Source organism: Rissa tridactyla, chromosome 8, assembly GCF_028500815.1.
Source record: "Rissa tridactyla isolate bRisTri1 chromosome 8, bRisTri1.patW.cur.20221130, whole genome shotgun sequence".
NCBI lineage: Eukaryota > Metazoa > Chordata > Aves > Charadriiformes > Laridae > Rissa > Rissa tridactyla.
This window is the reverse complement of record NC_071473.1, coordinates 594,267-608,306: the sequence shown is the minus strand read 5'-3', so window position 1 is coordinate 608,306 and position 14,040 is coordinate 594,267. Positions and strand designations below refer to the sequence as shown.

At 39.5% G+C, this 14,040-nt stretch overlaps 2 protein-coding genes across 2 annotated transcripts; both read left to right on the top strand.

The window, feature by feature from the left end:
* The first annotated feature begins 231 nt into the window (after window positions 1-231).
* LOC128914109 (parvalbumin, thymic) lies at window positions 232-5,767 on the top strand. Its single transcript, XM_054212683.1, has 5 exons — window positions 232-345; window positions 2,161-2,228; window positions 3,045-3,177; window positions 3,418-3,527; window positions 4,844-5,767. The coding sequence occupies exons 2-5, from the start codon at window positions 2,168-2,170 to the stop codon at window positions 4,867-4,869; spliced, it is 330 nt and encodes a 109-aa protein (XP_054068658.1). The 5' UTR covers window positions 232-345; window positions 2,161-2,167; the 3' UTR covers window positions 4,870-5,767.
* Window positions 5,768-11,355: 5,588 nt separating this feature from the next.
* On the top strand, window positions 11,356-13,632 carry LOC128913689 (parvalbumin beta-like). The gene is made up of 4 exons (XM_054211739.1): window positions 11,356-11,416; window positions 12,095-12,227; window positions 13,004-13,113; window positions 13,607-13,632. The coding sequence occupies exons 1-4, from the start codon at window positions 11,356-11,358 to the stop codon at window positions 13,630-13,632; spliced, it is 330 nt and encodes a 109-aa protein (XP_054067714.1).
* The last annotated feature ends 408 nt before the right edge of the window (window positions 13,633-14,040 follow it).

Genomic DNA, 14,040 nt, shown 5'->3' with positions numbered 1-14,040 from the left:
CGATAGTGGGGGGGGATTTCTGCCCCACATCATATGGAGAAGTTGGTATTTTCTGCTTAAATCAGAAGAAATTTGATATGACTCTGTCCTTTTCGCCTATCTAGCCACTTATCTTGTTTCGTTTGCGAATATCATATGTATTCTCTTGAGATAAAAATAGTGCAAGATGATTAGTTAGGCAAGTTCATTTGACACCATTCCCCCTTCGTGACGCCGAAATCTAAACTCTGTATATGGTATACAACTTAAAGTATATATATGCAAGCTCAGCTCCGGTGGAGACACACAGCAAGTACGTTCCTCCCAAGCAGATTGCTTCCTTATCCAGTCAAGAAGACCACAAAGGTAAGCTGATTAGATCCTCTGCTTTCAGAAAAAGAAACACAAAAGCAAAATGCTCCCTAAATGGAAAGTGCCTATGCAATTAAACTATCTGTTCTTCTCTCAGCTTCCCGTATGTCTTATCTTTCTTACAAGCTAACTTGGAATAGAATCAGCATTCAGATCATAGGAAGGAAAAAGACAGGAACGATGCCCCTTGTGAAAAATGAGACCATGCTGCAATTTTTAGGTTTTCCTTCAACTCTTCCCCATTTTTAATCCTGTCAGCAGCGAGAATTAGGTGAATGGCAGAGCTCCAAATTATCTCGCCTAGTGCTGAGAGGGGGAAGTACTTTGCACAAGAAGCCACTGGGACAAAATAACTGCCAGCAAAACAAAAGTACCTCGTCAGCCTTAGCTGGAGAAGTGCTCATTGCCGTCAGCGTGAATTTGTCCCATTGTCTCCTTACACCTTCTGAGATATTCCAAAAGGGACTGAAATGGATGACAATTTCCTCTGCTGCAAACCAACAGGTACGGAGGCAGACATTTCACATTTGGGGCAGTTTCGACTTGTATGTAGATCTGAAACCGGTGCACAGACTATAAATGGTGTTTCCTTCTCAAGAACGCTGCTTTCCATGCTCAGACCGGACGGGGGATGTTGTTGAAGAGCAGTTAGAGATTCATGAAAAGATATTTGTGTTCTCTTGTGGCTTTCAAGAATAACTTTTCTATGCCTTAGTTCCCCTTCCTTCATTAACATGAAGTTACTTTACAGTATTGTCACAAGTTTTAAATTGCACTGGTGTGTGCCGTTTACCAAACCGTAAATGCATCGATGCTACGTTCACACTAAAAAATTGACTAGAAATTCAGGCCTTGCAGCATTTTCTTAAGCGATATGTATCATGTTGGCAAACTCTTGCAGCTGTTGGTGGCTGAAGAGTTATCTTTTGTCAAATGCTGCTGTATCAGAAGAACACACCTCCTCCGCTCTATTAGGAATGAATATCAAGTCTCAATACCTCTGTTCTAAGCACATCAATATACTGAAATGCCAAAATTTGGATAAAAATCTGGTTTATTATCACCTACATGGAATTAAAAAAAAAATAAATCAAAAAATGCCACAACAGACTTAAGAAAACTTTTTTATAAAGCTATCATGAAATGTAATCTTTTAATGATACAGCAGCCCAGCAAGCCAAATTTATAGTGCAGTTACATTTATTGTTGCAACTAAACAGGAGGAACTTGCTCTCCAAATTTAGATTTCCCTGAAATGAGTAAAATTATTATTACTTATTCTGCACGACGATTTTCATTCTTTGGAAAGATCACCACATGTATGGATAGTAATTGTAGATTTTTAAAATTCCAATTACATTTATTCCGATACAGTTCTAGGGGTCATACTGAGCCTTATTTTAATTGAATAATTAGATTTTAATTGAGTGGTGACGCCCCTCCAGGAAGCCATGAAGTTCTTCTCTAGTGGCAGAGATTGTAGGTTGTTTGGTTGGACTCGATGATCTTAAGGGTCCTTTCCAACCATGAAGATTCTGTGATTCTGTGATTCTTGGTGCCAGACCCCTGAGCAGCAGAGGCCCAGACGCTGCTGAGCCCCGCGCTCCGCCTGCACAGTCCCTCCCTCCTCACCCAGCTCCGCGGGGGAGCACCTGCTGCAGCATCTGTTACCGCGCGCCCCGCTTGCGATTAGATGAATAATGTCTGCCCTATCATATACTGTCACAGCAGCAACTTCAAATAGAGCCACGGAAGAGGCAGAGAAGTCATTTTAATGACTAATTAGCTTACATTTAATTTATTTTACAGTTCAACAATGGCCATCACCGACATCCTTTCTGCTAAAGATATCGAATCTGCTCTCTCCAGCTGCCAGGGTAAGGAATGGTCTCTCTGCAGCCAGAAGATGCATATCATTTTTATGTCTTAAGATGACATGCCTATCATTTTCCCCTTAGATTCCTTCCCCGTGAGGTCTCTTTCGAGCTACATTACAGTACAGCCCCTTGAATTCACAAAGTCTCACAAGTGGTTATTTGGTGGGCAACATTCCCCAAAACACAGCAGCAATTAAAGGGCCACAGTTTCAGTTAGGGCTGGCTTAACTCTAAACTTTGACAATTTTTAAACCCATTACAGGTTTATTTATATTTAAATAGTTAGCCTTTTCCTGAAAAATGTCAAAAAAAGCCTCAGCTTGCAGAATCAAAGTGTCATTTGTGAAGCAATGACCAGTCTCAGCTCTCTTAAGAATTCCTCAGCAAGATCAAGCCAATTTTCCAAGTGTTCAAAGAGCTAGTTTAAGACCGTGAATTATTTACTTTTCTACCAAATTCCTCACCACAGTAAGGACTAAGCGAAAAGGAAGTAAGAATTATAGGAGCTGGTCTGCAGCTACAGTAGCACCCTCTAAATAATTGCTATTAATTGCCTGTAAGACATTGCATAAATCCTGATTTAGCAGAATGAGCACTGTAGCAGAAACCTTCAAACTGGCTGAAAGGATATATGACCACAGGCACAGAGTGATTAAAAAGGGAAATCATCCACCGAATCGTCTTTTTTGCTACACCGGAGAACAAGAGAAAGAGGAGCAGGCTGATGCATAAGAAAAGACATACATATTCACAAGGAAAACATATAGTAGTAATAACTTCAAGGAAAAATATTTGAACAACTTCCGTTTCTTCCAGCTGACGATTCCTTCAACTACAAGTCTTTCTTCTCCATGGTTGGTTTATCCAGCAAAACTCCTGATCAGATAAAGAAAGTTTTTGGAATCCTTGATCAGGACAAGAGTGGTTTCATCGAAGAAGATGAGCTTCAGTAAGTATTTTTTTAAACAATGTAACTTGCTTGGTGTCCTAGAAAAACTTGCTGCCATTTTAAAAATAAAACCCAATTCCTTGCCTTTCCTTGAATCTGTGTGGATTTCCTCAGCTAACAAGAGCAGGCATTACATTACGGGTGTTTTGGCACGGGCTGAAGAAAATCAGAAATACCAATATGCCAGGGCATTTCAGAGAATAAAACTCAAGCACAGTACTCTCCCCGGTTCTGTTTCAGGCTGTTTCTGAAGAATTTCTCTTCGAGTGCCAGAGTCCTCACCTCTGCGGAGACCAAGGCTTTTATGGCTGCAGGTGACACTGATGGTGATGGCAAAATTGGAGTGGAAGGTAAGACTTCTGGAAACTTCATAAAATTGGTGTTTTAAAATGCATGCGTTTAGGGCTGCATTCCAACTATGGCATGAAGAACACATCCAAGTACTTTGGCCTGGTACTTTCTGCCACAATTTTTATACTAGCGAATACTCCTTTATTCTCATAGCTTTATTCCCATTTGGTGTCCGTTGCAGCAACAGGATATTTAGGCCCAATGCAGAGCCTGTTCCTCCAATCAACAATAACGGCTTGGGGCTAATTCTGCCGTATGTCTGATCCATACACTCAACGTGACAGATCTTTAAAACATTCCAAACACCTATTCATTCTTTGAATTCCCATTTTGGCGGTGGATGCTCTGCACTTCTGGCCGTGTGACACTTTCATTTTCAAACACGCTTCCACCTACGTAAACTTATTTCTTCATCTACCACTGTCAAAGGTTGGCAAATATTACTGAGTGGTTAGTTCAGTAATGTAAAATAAGACTGGTGGTGTTTTTCAAGGCTGGAACTGCTGCAATGCAGCACAGAATTTTGTGCTGGAGAATTATCAGATAAGGGCAAGTTTCACTGGGCAGTCTACAAGAAACTAAACCAAATTCCTAAAGAAAACCTCACAGGGATGATGTGAATTAGCCAGGATTATTTCTTTTAGAAACTGCAGCAAGGGAAAATAGGACATTATGCATCATGTATTAGAGATGAAGTCACTGAAAACAGGGCTGTCTCGGCTGAACTAGGACAGGTGGCAATAACTCTAACAGACACGTGCTAATCTTAGCCAGAGTTTGGGAGGAGAGGGAGATACACTGTTGGAGGAATTTGCTTTAGCAGCAGCTTTAGCAGCTCCAGTTTATGAGCCCCAAATAAGGCAGATCTTATTTGCAAATATTATGCAGATCTTAGCCCTTAACCACTGAATCTCCCTTTCAGAAATTTTATCACTACTGGTGTTTCTTCTTTGGAATAACAAAACCAAAAAATCCCTCATATTGAAACCTACAGGCTCGACCTAATTCACTCTCTGCTTCCTTGGCTATAGTCAGTTTGTAACAGGTTAAAGACAGTTTACCTTTAGCTCAGGATTTCCCACAAATATGAATTTACAGGCGCATTCCTCCTCTCTGCACTTACTCCTTCTAAGGAGTGAAAAATCTGTTCCGCCCCCAGAATCTCAGTTTAGCAGTAGCTTGTGCAGTGTTATAATAACTTGGGAGCCCTCCATGGCTAGGAGTTTAAGTCATTTCTACCTACCTTTTCTAAAGATGTTAAAAACCACTTTCATCTAGTTTTATTCCCTGCCTTTCTCATTTTCTTCCTTGACAGAATTCCAGTCTCTGGTGAAGGCATAGACAGCATTAGACCAAAGGCAACCTTGGACTGACTCTTCCAATTACCTCGTCCAACAAGCACTTCGCACTCAGCATGTGTTTGTACATTTTTATATTCTTTCGGGCGTTAACAATTCCCCATACATCAAGTTCACACACCAGATTGCCGAGAAATCTTGCAATGTACAGATGTTTTGGTCACATTTTATTCTTACACCTCCATTGTAAAGAAGGCACTTTGTGATTTTCAACCATAATGTTGAAATTGTGGCTGGAAGAGGAGGAAAATATTAAAAACAAAACAAAACAAAACAGAACAAAAAACAACTTTGAGGAAAAAGCTGCTTTTTAAATTTTGTTTACATTTTCCATCCTCATGCTTGACCATGCTGACTCACCAGACAGTTTTGATGATCTTAAACAACATGACATCTTTTAAGGCTTAATTGTACTGATTTCGTTGAGTGTTATTTCTCCTTAATTCTCTGATCCTTGAGGAAAAGCAATGCTAACAAGATAGCTAAAAATAATTTATATTAAGTCCCAACCCTTAGAATATGAGAAAAAAATTTAAGAGGAGTTGACACATAGCTCAAAGCATGGAGTGAGTTTGCAGATAATTTTACGAAATGAAGTACTAGGCTACAGCATGCATCGTCAGAAAGTGTTTATGGCCTAAAATGTAACTCTCCCTTAAGAAGATTTATCTTTCATGAAATCCAAGGCAGCTGTGAGATAGAGGAGAAGGGTCTAATCCCAACTCTGACACTGTCACAAGTCACAGTCCCCTGACAACACGGGCCACAGGCCTGGTGGTTTTTCTGTGAATCATGAACGTGTTGCTTATTACCTCTTACTATGTACAAAACAATAATACTTTGCCACATCTGTGAGTTTCTGTGTTTCCTACAGATGAAACAACAGCCAGTCTTGCTGTTTGATTACCTTAAAGCTCTGTTACATTGCTAAACAATGGCAATTACTCACTTCTTTCATTTATTATACAAATAATTATCTAGATAATATTAGCAATTTTCTTAAGTCTGAAAACTACTAAGAACTAGTCTTTCCTTTGATAAGTGTCTTAGAGGATTCAGAGCTAGTTATAGCATTCTCTTCAGTAATGGACAAAGTCAGTAATGTCCACGGTTAAATGCAGACCTCAACAGACTGAGTAGGGCATTTCTGGCTGAGTGGGCTGGAAATTTCCCCACCAACATTTAGGGGTCTCCGTTCCTGAGAACGGTCTCCTCCGGACCACATCATGACGTGGTTCCAGCTCACAAGTAGGCTGTCATTTTAATACTCCCTGCTGAAACTGCATGATAATTGTAACATAATTTGGCAGCTGTTTCGAAGAAGAGCAGAAACAAAGCCTGCTGGAACTTCTATGTAACACTCAGTGTTGGCATTTCCATGAATTGCAAGATGACGATGTGAGGCAAGTGCAGCTCACTCATACCCAGGCACATAAGAGAGCTGCTCGGCAGAGTTAAGACGGCTAATGCAAAAGAGGAATTCTAGCAATCAGACTCACTGAAGCCTTGGCGGAATTATAATGAATATAAATCCTAATTCTATCCCCACCGCCTTTGATGTTAAATCTGGACTAAAATTATAGCTGCTGTTAATTGCAGCACTGAAATATTTTGCATAGTTATCAGACTCTGTTGGTTCCTTTTACCTTATTCATTTTTCTATCTGCTGAAGAAAAAAATCCAGAGCAATCCAGATTTGCAGCAATATACAGACATAACATACACATTAGCTCTTCACGCTGCTAATCTCTAAAATATCATGTCACTAGTTGAAAAGCAGCTGGCGCACACAATACCGTAAGTGACAGACCTGCATTCCTTGCACATCTGAAAGTCGCATGTGGAATGCAAGAAATGCAAGACTTCATAGTGGCTTATCCTGTATTTCAGAGATGCTGAACAACTGCACATCATTGCCTTCTGTTGCCACAAGGAGGAATTAAGCACTTCTGAGAATCAGGCGATTCTTGTGTATGTCGCAACTTTACATAAAACTTAAGAGAATGTTGTTTATGAGAAAATCTCTTCTTCTGAAACAGTAAATCCTGTCAAGACGATGAGTTTTAAATCTTATTAAAACCGTCCAGCCACTTCATTAGAAGGAATTACAATAATTTTTAAAAAAGCCCATAGACCGTTCAGCAAAAACAACGCCTAGTCCCTATTAAGTCTTCTATTGGCACCAGAATCCACATTTTTAGAGCTAAACCAAACTAGAGGAGAATACTTTCCACCAAGAAGAAACAAATTCAAAAAATGTAAAGTTTTCTTGGAAGATTCATTTCAATGAATTTAAGTTCAGCCAGTGGCAGCCTTCAATTTTCTTAGGGAATAGCAAGGATGGCTCTCTGGACTTGACAGTGTCATTGAGCTAGAGAAAACCTTTGATTGCAGGATGCCTATGTGGATGCCATCTGAAGTAGTAAAGAGACAAACAGTGATATGACAATGTTACCACAATTAAGGTACAGAATCACAGAGTAATTCACGCTGGAAAGGATCTCTGGAGGCCTCTGCCCCAAGCGCCTCCTCAGAAGGCCAACTTAGGGCACATTGCTCTAAGCTGCATTTGAATATTTCAAGGACGGAAGTTCTCTAACCTCTCTGGGCAATCTAATATGTAAGGATTAAATCCTCTGAATCAAGCTTTTACGAATGAAGTACACAAATAAAACACTGCTGAGTACACAGTTAAAAACGAAAATTCTGTTAGAAATTGTTTATGCTCCAACAAATCAGAAAGGATCTAAGAACACCCTGTATTATCACACTGATAACCTGTTCTCAGGTTTAGAGTAAGACGATCCTACTCAGTATGATACTCAGTATAATACTGCTGCATAATTCCCAGCAGAAAGGAAATGTTGTTTATATGTTTTACCTTTACTTAAGACAATTAAAGAGCAACACAAAATGTGAGTGGCAGATCTGAGTTCCACCTGGCCAAAATCTGTCAGTTCTCAGACACACCTCGGTCCCCTCATTTCCCTGTAGGAGCAGGTTAATCTCTAATCCTCCCAATACTTCTTGTGAAATAAAGATATACTATGATCTCTTTAAGTGGGAACTAAACACATAGAAACTGATTGTCCTAGACAAGCTCTTAGAAGAAGAGGGCCAGGGTATTGAAGCCAATATCCCAGACCCACCCTAGTGCTCTAGCCACTGAACCCACCATCTCCCTTAAAATGAAATTATGGGTTGTCCTGATAAAGGAGCAGAATCATGCAAAAGATAAAATCTCCTGGTATTTAGCTGGCTGCCTCCTAACTTCATGTTCCTTTGGAAATCCCAACCTAGAGCCATTTGTAAACTTGAGATTCAATTTCAGCTCTCCAACTGTTCGAAATCTCACAGTCATCTTCTAACAAGTAAGACAGCACAGAAAGGGCAAGGGGATGTCAGAACATTCATTGCACACATACACTGGTAAAGTTTCCTCTTTGAGTTAGCAGCCAGCCCATGTGGAAAATCTTTGATGCAGCATCATCAGAGGCGCCTGGAGCTCTTCACACAAACAGTGTGGGCAGAGGGGGCCAAGGATGGATTCATTTCCTGGAATAGGTTACTGGAATAGATACAACTTGATTAAAACACTGAACAGACATGTACCTAACATTTTCATGCTTAATTGTTCATATATTTTAAAACATTTTAGTAAGTGGATGCTGCAGAATATGAACTAATTTAAAGTGTTCACATTTTATGAAACTTAATTTCCATATTGCTTTTGCTTGCAAGCCCACGAAGATATCAGTGCATTGGTATGGGCTTTCTGGTACACTTTCTGCATGGAAGGCCTATAGAGCAAACTATCTAGCAGCTGGGATATGGCTGCTCCCTAACTTTTGATTTGCTCACCAGCATGTCTTAATGCTCATGAAAACAAGAAAATCAGGGTTGTTATATACCAAGCCCCAGAAAAGAAAATCAGACATGTAATCCCATGGGTTATAATATGAAAAGATGGTACCCCTAGACAATGACTTCTTCTGCAGTTACAAAGATATCATTGACCCGAAGTTCAAAGGGGAACTTAAGTCAAAGTAGAATATGCAAATACTTGACTCAAAGAGAATCACATCAGTTTCATCACAACCAGAAACTAATCACCTGGTATTTCCTAGATACTAACTTTCTGCTCTAACTCCCAGCCTCCAGAACAAACTGATCTTATGTTTGCAATGATCTCCCTGACAGACACATTGCGCCAGCATAAAAATAAACACAGTAAAGCCTGGTTTTGTTGGACAGAAGAAAAAACCTGTTCTTACTAATCATCACTGAAGGAAAGCCCTCTGGAATTATTTCTGAATTTTCAATCTAGCCTGTTTATATTCCAATCTTTCGAGTGGTTCGGTAGACTTGACTTTTTTTTCTTTTAAATATCTATTCCTTGCTCTTCTCTCCCTGTCTCACGAACGCCCACCCGTTACCCCTCTCTCATGCTCCGCTCCTCGGCTTTCTCTCACCCGAAGTTTCCCGCCTGGACTTGAGTGTCTTTGGTGCCATCTACGGGCAAGCTCCGGTTTGCCACAGAAACACTCAAAAACTGTTATCGACAAATGCTTTGCAATCTCGATGTGGTCTTCTCACAAGGATTATTTCTTGAATGTTCAGTAATTCTGACACAATTATCAGATCCTCTCTGATACCAGGCCATAGTCTCAACTATTTCCCTGGAAATCTGAAACAAACGCAAAGCTAGATTCCCAGATGGAAAGACTGCATCATTAAGTTTATATATCCACCAGTTGAGGATAAAATGCTGTCAAAAGTAACTTGCTCAGTTGATCTTACAGAGTCCAGAAAACTTTACTTTCACAACGCTCAATTTACCACACAGCATGGGTTTAGAATAATACAGTTAGCGCTTCTCCTAAGCATTCTTCTCTTGAAGAAATGATCAAGGGAAACCAAGATGTGCAAGAGAGGTTTTGTCTGTATTTACATGTATATAATTTTTGAAAGAAAAGACAGCAGCTTTATGTTATATTGACCAAGTGTTAGGCTTTATTTTAAATGTAATGGCATTACTCAAATATTATTGAAGTCTACAATGCACACATTGAAATCTCTGTGTACATTTATGTATGTGTAGTGTGAAATGTTCTCCCAAAGGGCTTTTTACACCATAGGCCAATTTCAGCCATGCTCAAGGCCACTAAGTTCCAACAGATTTAATGCGCTAGCCAAGCGGAGGATCCTATAACCAGTATGAGAAAAGCTCCAACTTGAGCTTAGCTGCTGTTTGAACCCTTACAGAAGTTTATTTTTTCAGTACAGCAAAAAAGAACCAAATATGACAGATTTCACTGCTTAGTTCCACTCCTTACCATTAATTGATGCATACTCCTGTGTGCTGCTGAACAACTGACAACCTTCATTCTATAAATGGACGCATTTTATGACAACGATTTAAAATGTGCACCATGCAATGAACTAATACTGAGCAAATGTCTTCAATATATAGACTTCTATAGTCTGAAGTACATAGTTCAGAAATTAGGTAACCAAAGCTTATATACCAGCTTATTAAAAATACTTTGGGCTGATTTAAAATTAAAAGTTTTATCTATGAGATTCTACTTGTATGTCAGATATATCTATTACAAATGTATGAGTATTAGTATTATTTGAAGAGTATTAGGGCAATTGCAGGAGTAATGTTTCATGGGTAATTCGTATCAGGATTGGGCCCTTAAAACTCTACCATGATGATGTCCATTTGTAGCTATCAGTAAGCAATAAAAACAATTTATATTTTTTCATTCACAGACCAAAAATAATTCGCTAGCCTAAAAATAGGCGCAAGCTGAGAGGATTTACTTTGTATGGCACTAAACCTTATATATTGTCTAAAACACCAGGCACATTCCTTTGGGATATAAATATCAATCTGATTAGCTAGCAGGTCTTGTCAGCCGCAGTAATTTATCCCCTGGGGTATCTGAGCCATCACGTGGCTCTAGGACTTCTGTAAAAGGTCGAGAGGACTTAACTAAGGTCTATACGTCATTTGAAAAATAATTAAGTCAAGAAGGCTCTGCAGATCTTTTACCTTAGTTTTTTCAGTTCTTGGCTTGGGGAAAACTAAGTGGCAAGGTGAGTTCAACCCTTCCTCTGGAGCTTTTGAAGACATCACAATAATCCACACAAAAATGCATGGATACAACCAAAGATCCCAAAATGCTGTGCAGTTGTATAAATATGTCTGGTTTTGTCCTCAGCTTGTGCACTGAAGACTTAACTAGAGATACAGCCAGGCAGACGCACTGCACGCATCTGAGCTAACGGATGGAGCAGTCGGCTCCTGCGGGGCAGCTCCCCTGATTTGCCCTGCGACCTTGGCTGCAACCGCCCCACTACTCAAAGCGGGCCGTCCTCACGGGGCAGCACCAAAGGCTGGTAGAGCAAGATCAACATGAACCCTACCCAGTATTATTTTTCATGTTACAGGAGCTTTGACATGGCTCTTGCAGGTATCCTGACAGAAGCTGAAATTGCTGCTGGCCTACAGAGCTGTCAAGGTAACATTTATGTTTTAAATTGGGCTTTTCAGTTTATCTGTCAAATTCCTTTGTCCTCACTACCCCCAACATCCCAATTCCAATGGAAACAGAAAAGGCTGAAAGGATGAACTAGATGGTATAATGTTGATTTCCTCTCCAGGGTACATGGTAAGATGTTCTTTTTACGTTTATTTGCTAATTACAGCTTTAATTGTTTTACCAAAAAGAGAAAAAGGAGGCAAGGTAATGAAACATGCAGTTTTTAATCTTTGCCAGCCAAGTACAGGCACCCATCAATACTTGTGCACTGGAGCAATTTTAAGTATGAAAAAATCCAGAGGCTGAAATCCTGGGTTTTTTTCACAGAATAAAAATAAAACTCCTGCTGATTTCAATACGAGCATAATTTTTACCATCAAGTTCTGTGAATTTACGTTTGAGTGAAGTATCTATTTACAAATGTATGTTCTTGCATGATGAAGACCACAGTCAATATTTATCTTCCAAGGTTTGAGAGATCATTGATGGAAAAATCTCATTAATCTGAAATGAACTCAGGAAAATAAAGATTGTGGATTGGGGTTTGTAATCACCCTCATTGTACTGCAGAAGTTTGCTACCTTTTGACCAAAAAGCTATTTTTTTCTTGTTCCAGATACTTAACTACTTTTCTTCATCTTTTCCTGCTTATTTCAGACGCTGATTCATTTGATTACAAGACCTTTTTTGTCAAAGTGGGTCTCAACTCCAAGTCCAAAGACCAGCTCGCTCAAGTCTTTGGAATTCTTGACCAGGATAGGAGTGGCTTTATTGAGGAAAATGAACTGAAGTAAGTAAATAAAAAAATGAGTTACCAACAGGCTTGTGTTTTATCGTCTAAAAATGCAGGATAAGATTAGAAATACTCCCTTTCCTTCAGTCTCTTTGAACGAGAGACAATTGTGTGTGTGTGTGTGTGTGTGTGCACGCATGTGTGCTTGTGCTGAAGGAGCTGCAAGACAAAGAACAAAGGAAAGTCTGGATCACAACGAGAGAACACTTTGATAGCAATGCAACTACTTGTTTCATGTAGGGATAACTGACAGACTGTGAAGATAAAAATAGCAGTTCTGCTAGAGTTTGCTTTTTATTATTCCAAGATCTTTTACTCGGCTGAATTCAAAGTGCTATTTTTCTCTCATCTTTCTTTGTATCACATGAAGATCATATTCATCTGACTTTGAAGCTACGAGTAAGGTTAGAAAAATTCCTGCCACTCTTAAGAGTCTACACCTTAGGAGAAAAGAAGGAAGATAACACAGGAGGCAAGACGACTCCTGCCACTACGGAGTCAGTTTTAACTTTGCCTTTCTAATCCAATGAAACCAAAACATCATCAAGGATTTTTTCACATGTTCTGATGCAACATCCTCTTCCTTTCTCACCCTTATTTTCACTGAAGTTAGAGGAAGATTTACTATTGAATTCAAAATGATTTACAAAAAGCTTTTGAAATAGTCTCAAGAATTGAATCATGCTTGGAATTTCACAACTATTACGAATAACAAACTCTAAATGCTTCCAGTACTGAGTTCATCTCACTCATTTGTCCTTTTCCCTTAACAGGCTTTTCCTGCAGAATTTCTCAGCCAGTGCCAGAGCTTTGACTGATGCTGAGACCAAGGCATTCCTGGCAGCAGGTGACAGTGACGGAGATGGTAAAATTGGAGTGGATGGTAAGACTGCCTGTATGAAACCCAGTAGTATCTGCCACTGAGACCTGGCACTGGCTAGCTCTGGGCAGCTGCCCTGCCCCATACAGTGGATGTTACGGATCTGATTCTCAGGTGCTCAGACCTGCTTGGTATTGTGGAGAGGATTTAGTACAGGAGCCGGTCTACATTCTGCCCTTGGCTACAGGTAGTCAGTCCTCTTTTTCATCTACAGAGATTTTTCAGGATTGGAACCTAAATCGATATATTTATAAAATTTCAGTATATAATTTCACTGCTTTTTACTATTGAACCACTGTACAATGTGACACTTAAATGCAACACTTCCTTTGCTTTAAGTATCTAATATTATGAGTATACAATGTGCTACCTTTAAGGAATGATTGTCAGAGAAGTATCATTAGTTTCCCATTTTAACTCTAAAAATCAAGTACTTTTTTGACTGTGCTATTACAAAACGTGGTCCCATTTTATTATTCTTTTATTTCTTTTTCAGAGTTTCAAGCCCTGGTCAAATCTTAACAAGCAGTCAAGATAAAGACCAAGATATCTGTGCCATAAACAATCTTTCCTACTGCAAGCCTACTACTTACTTACACATTTTGTACCCTGGAAGGTCATGAACAATTGCTGGCAAGTGATTTCGTATTGCTGGAAAACATCTGAAGTAGTGCAAGCACTACTTAAACCACGTTCCCCAATGTCTTAAGCAGAAGGTCTTTATACCACTGGGAGGCTGAATTGGAATCCACTCTGCTCATCTGAATTTTGGGCATTAAAAATTCTAGTAAAAAATATTAAGAGAAGGAGAAATTAAAGGCATCTCTGTGGGCCATTTAATTTTCAATATTTGCATAAATAGCTAGTACCTGTTGTAAAAACCTAGAATTAATAAAATGCCCTGGTGTAAAACCTGGTTATGGTAACTGG

Coding starts and splice junctions, on each gene's coding strand:
- LOC128914109 (XM_054212683.1), top strand. CDS start 2,168: ATGGCCATCACCGACATCCTTTCTGCTAAAGATATCGAATCTGCTCTC. Junction 2,229..3,044: donor TGCTCTCTCCAGCTGCCAGG/GTAAGGAATGGT, acceptor CGTTTCTTCCAG/CTGACGATTCCTTCAACTAC. Junction 3,178..3,417: donor ATCGAAGAAGATGAGCTTCA/GTAAGTATTTTT, acceptor GTTCTGTTTCAG/GCTGTTTCTGAAGAATTTCT.
- LOC128913689 (XM_054211739.1), top strand. CDS start 11,356: ATGGCTCTTGCAGGTATCCTGACAGAAGCTGAAATTGCTGCTGGCCTA. Junction 11,417..12,094: donor TGGCCTACAGAGCTGTCAAG/GTAACATTTATG, acceptor TGCTTATTTCAG/ACGCTGATTCATTTGATTAC. Junction 12,228..13,003: donor ATTGAGGAAAATGAACTGAA/GTAAGTAAATAA, acceptor TTCCCTTAACAG/GCTTTTCCTGCAGAATTTCT.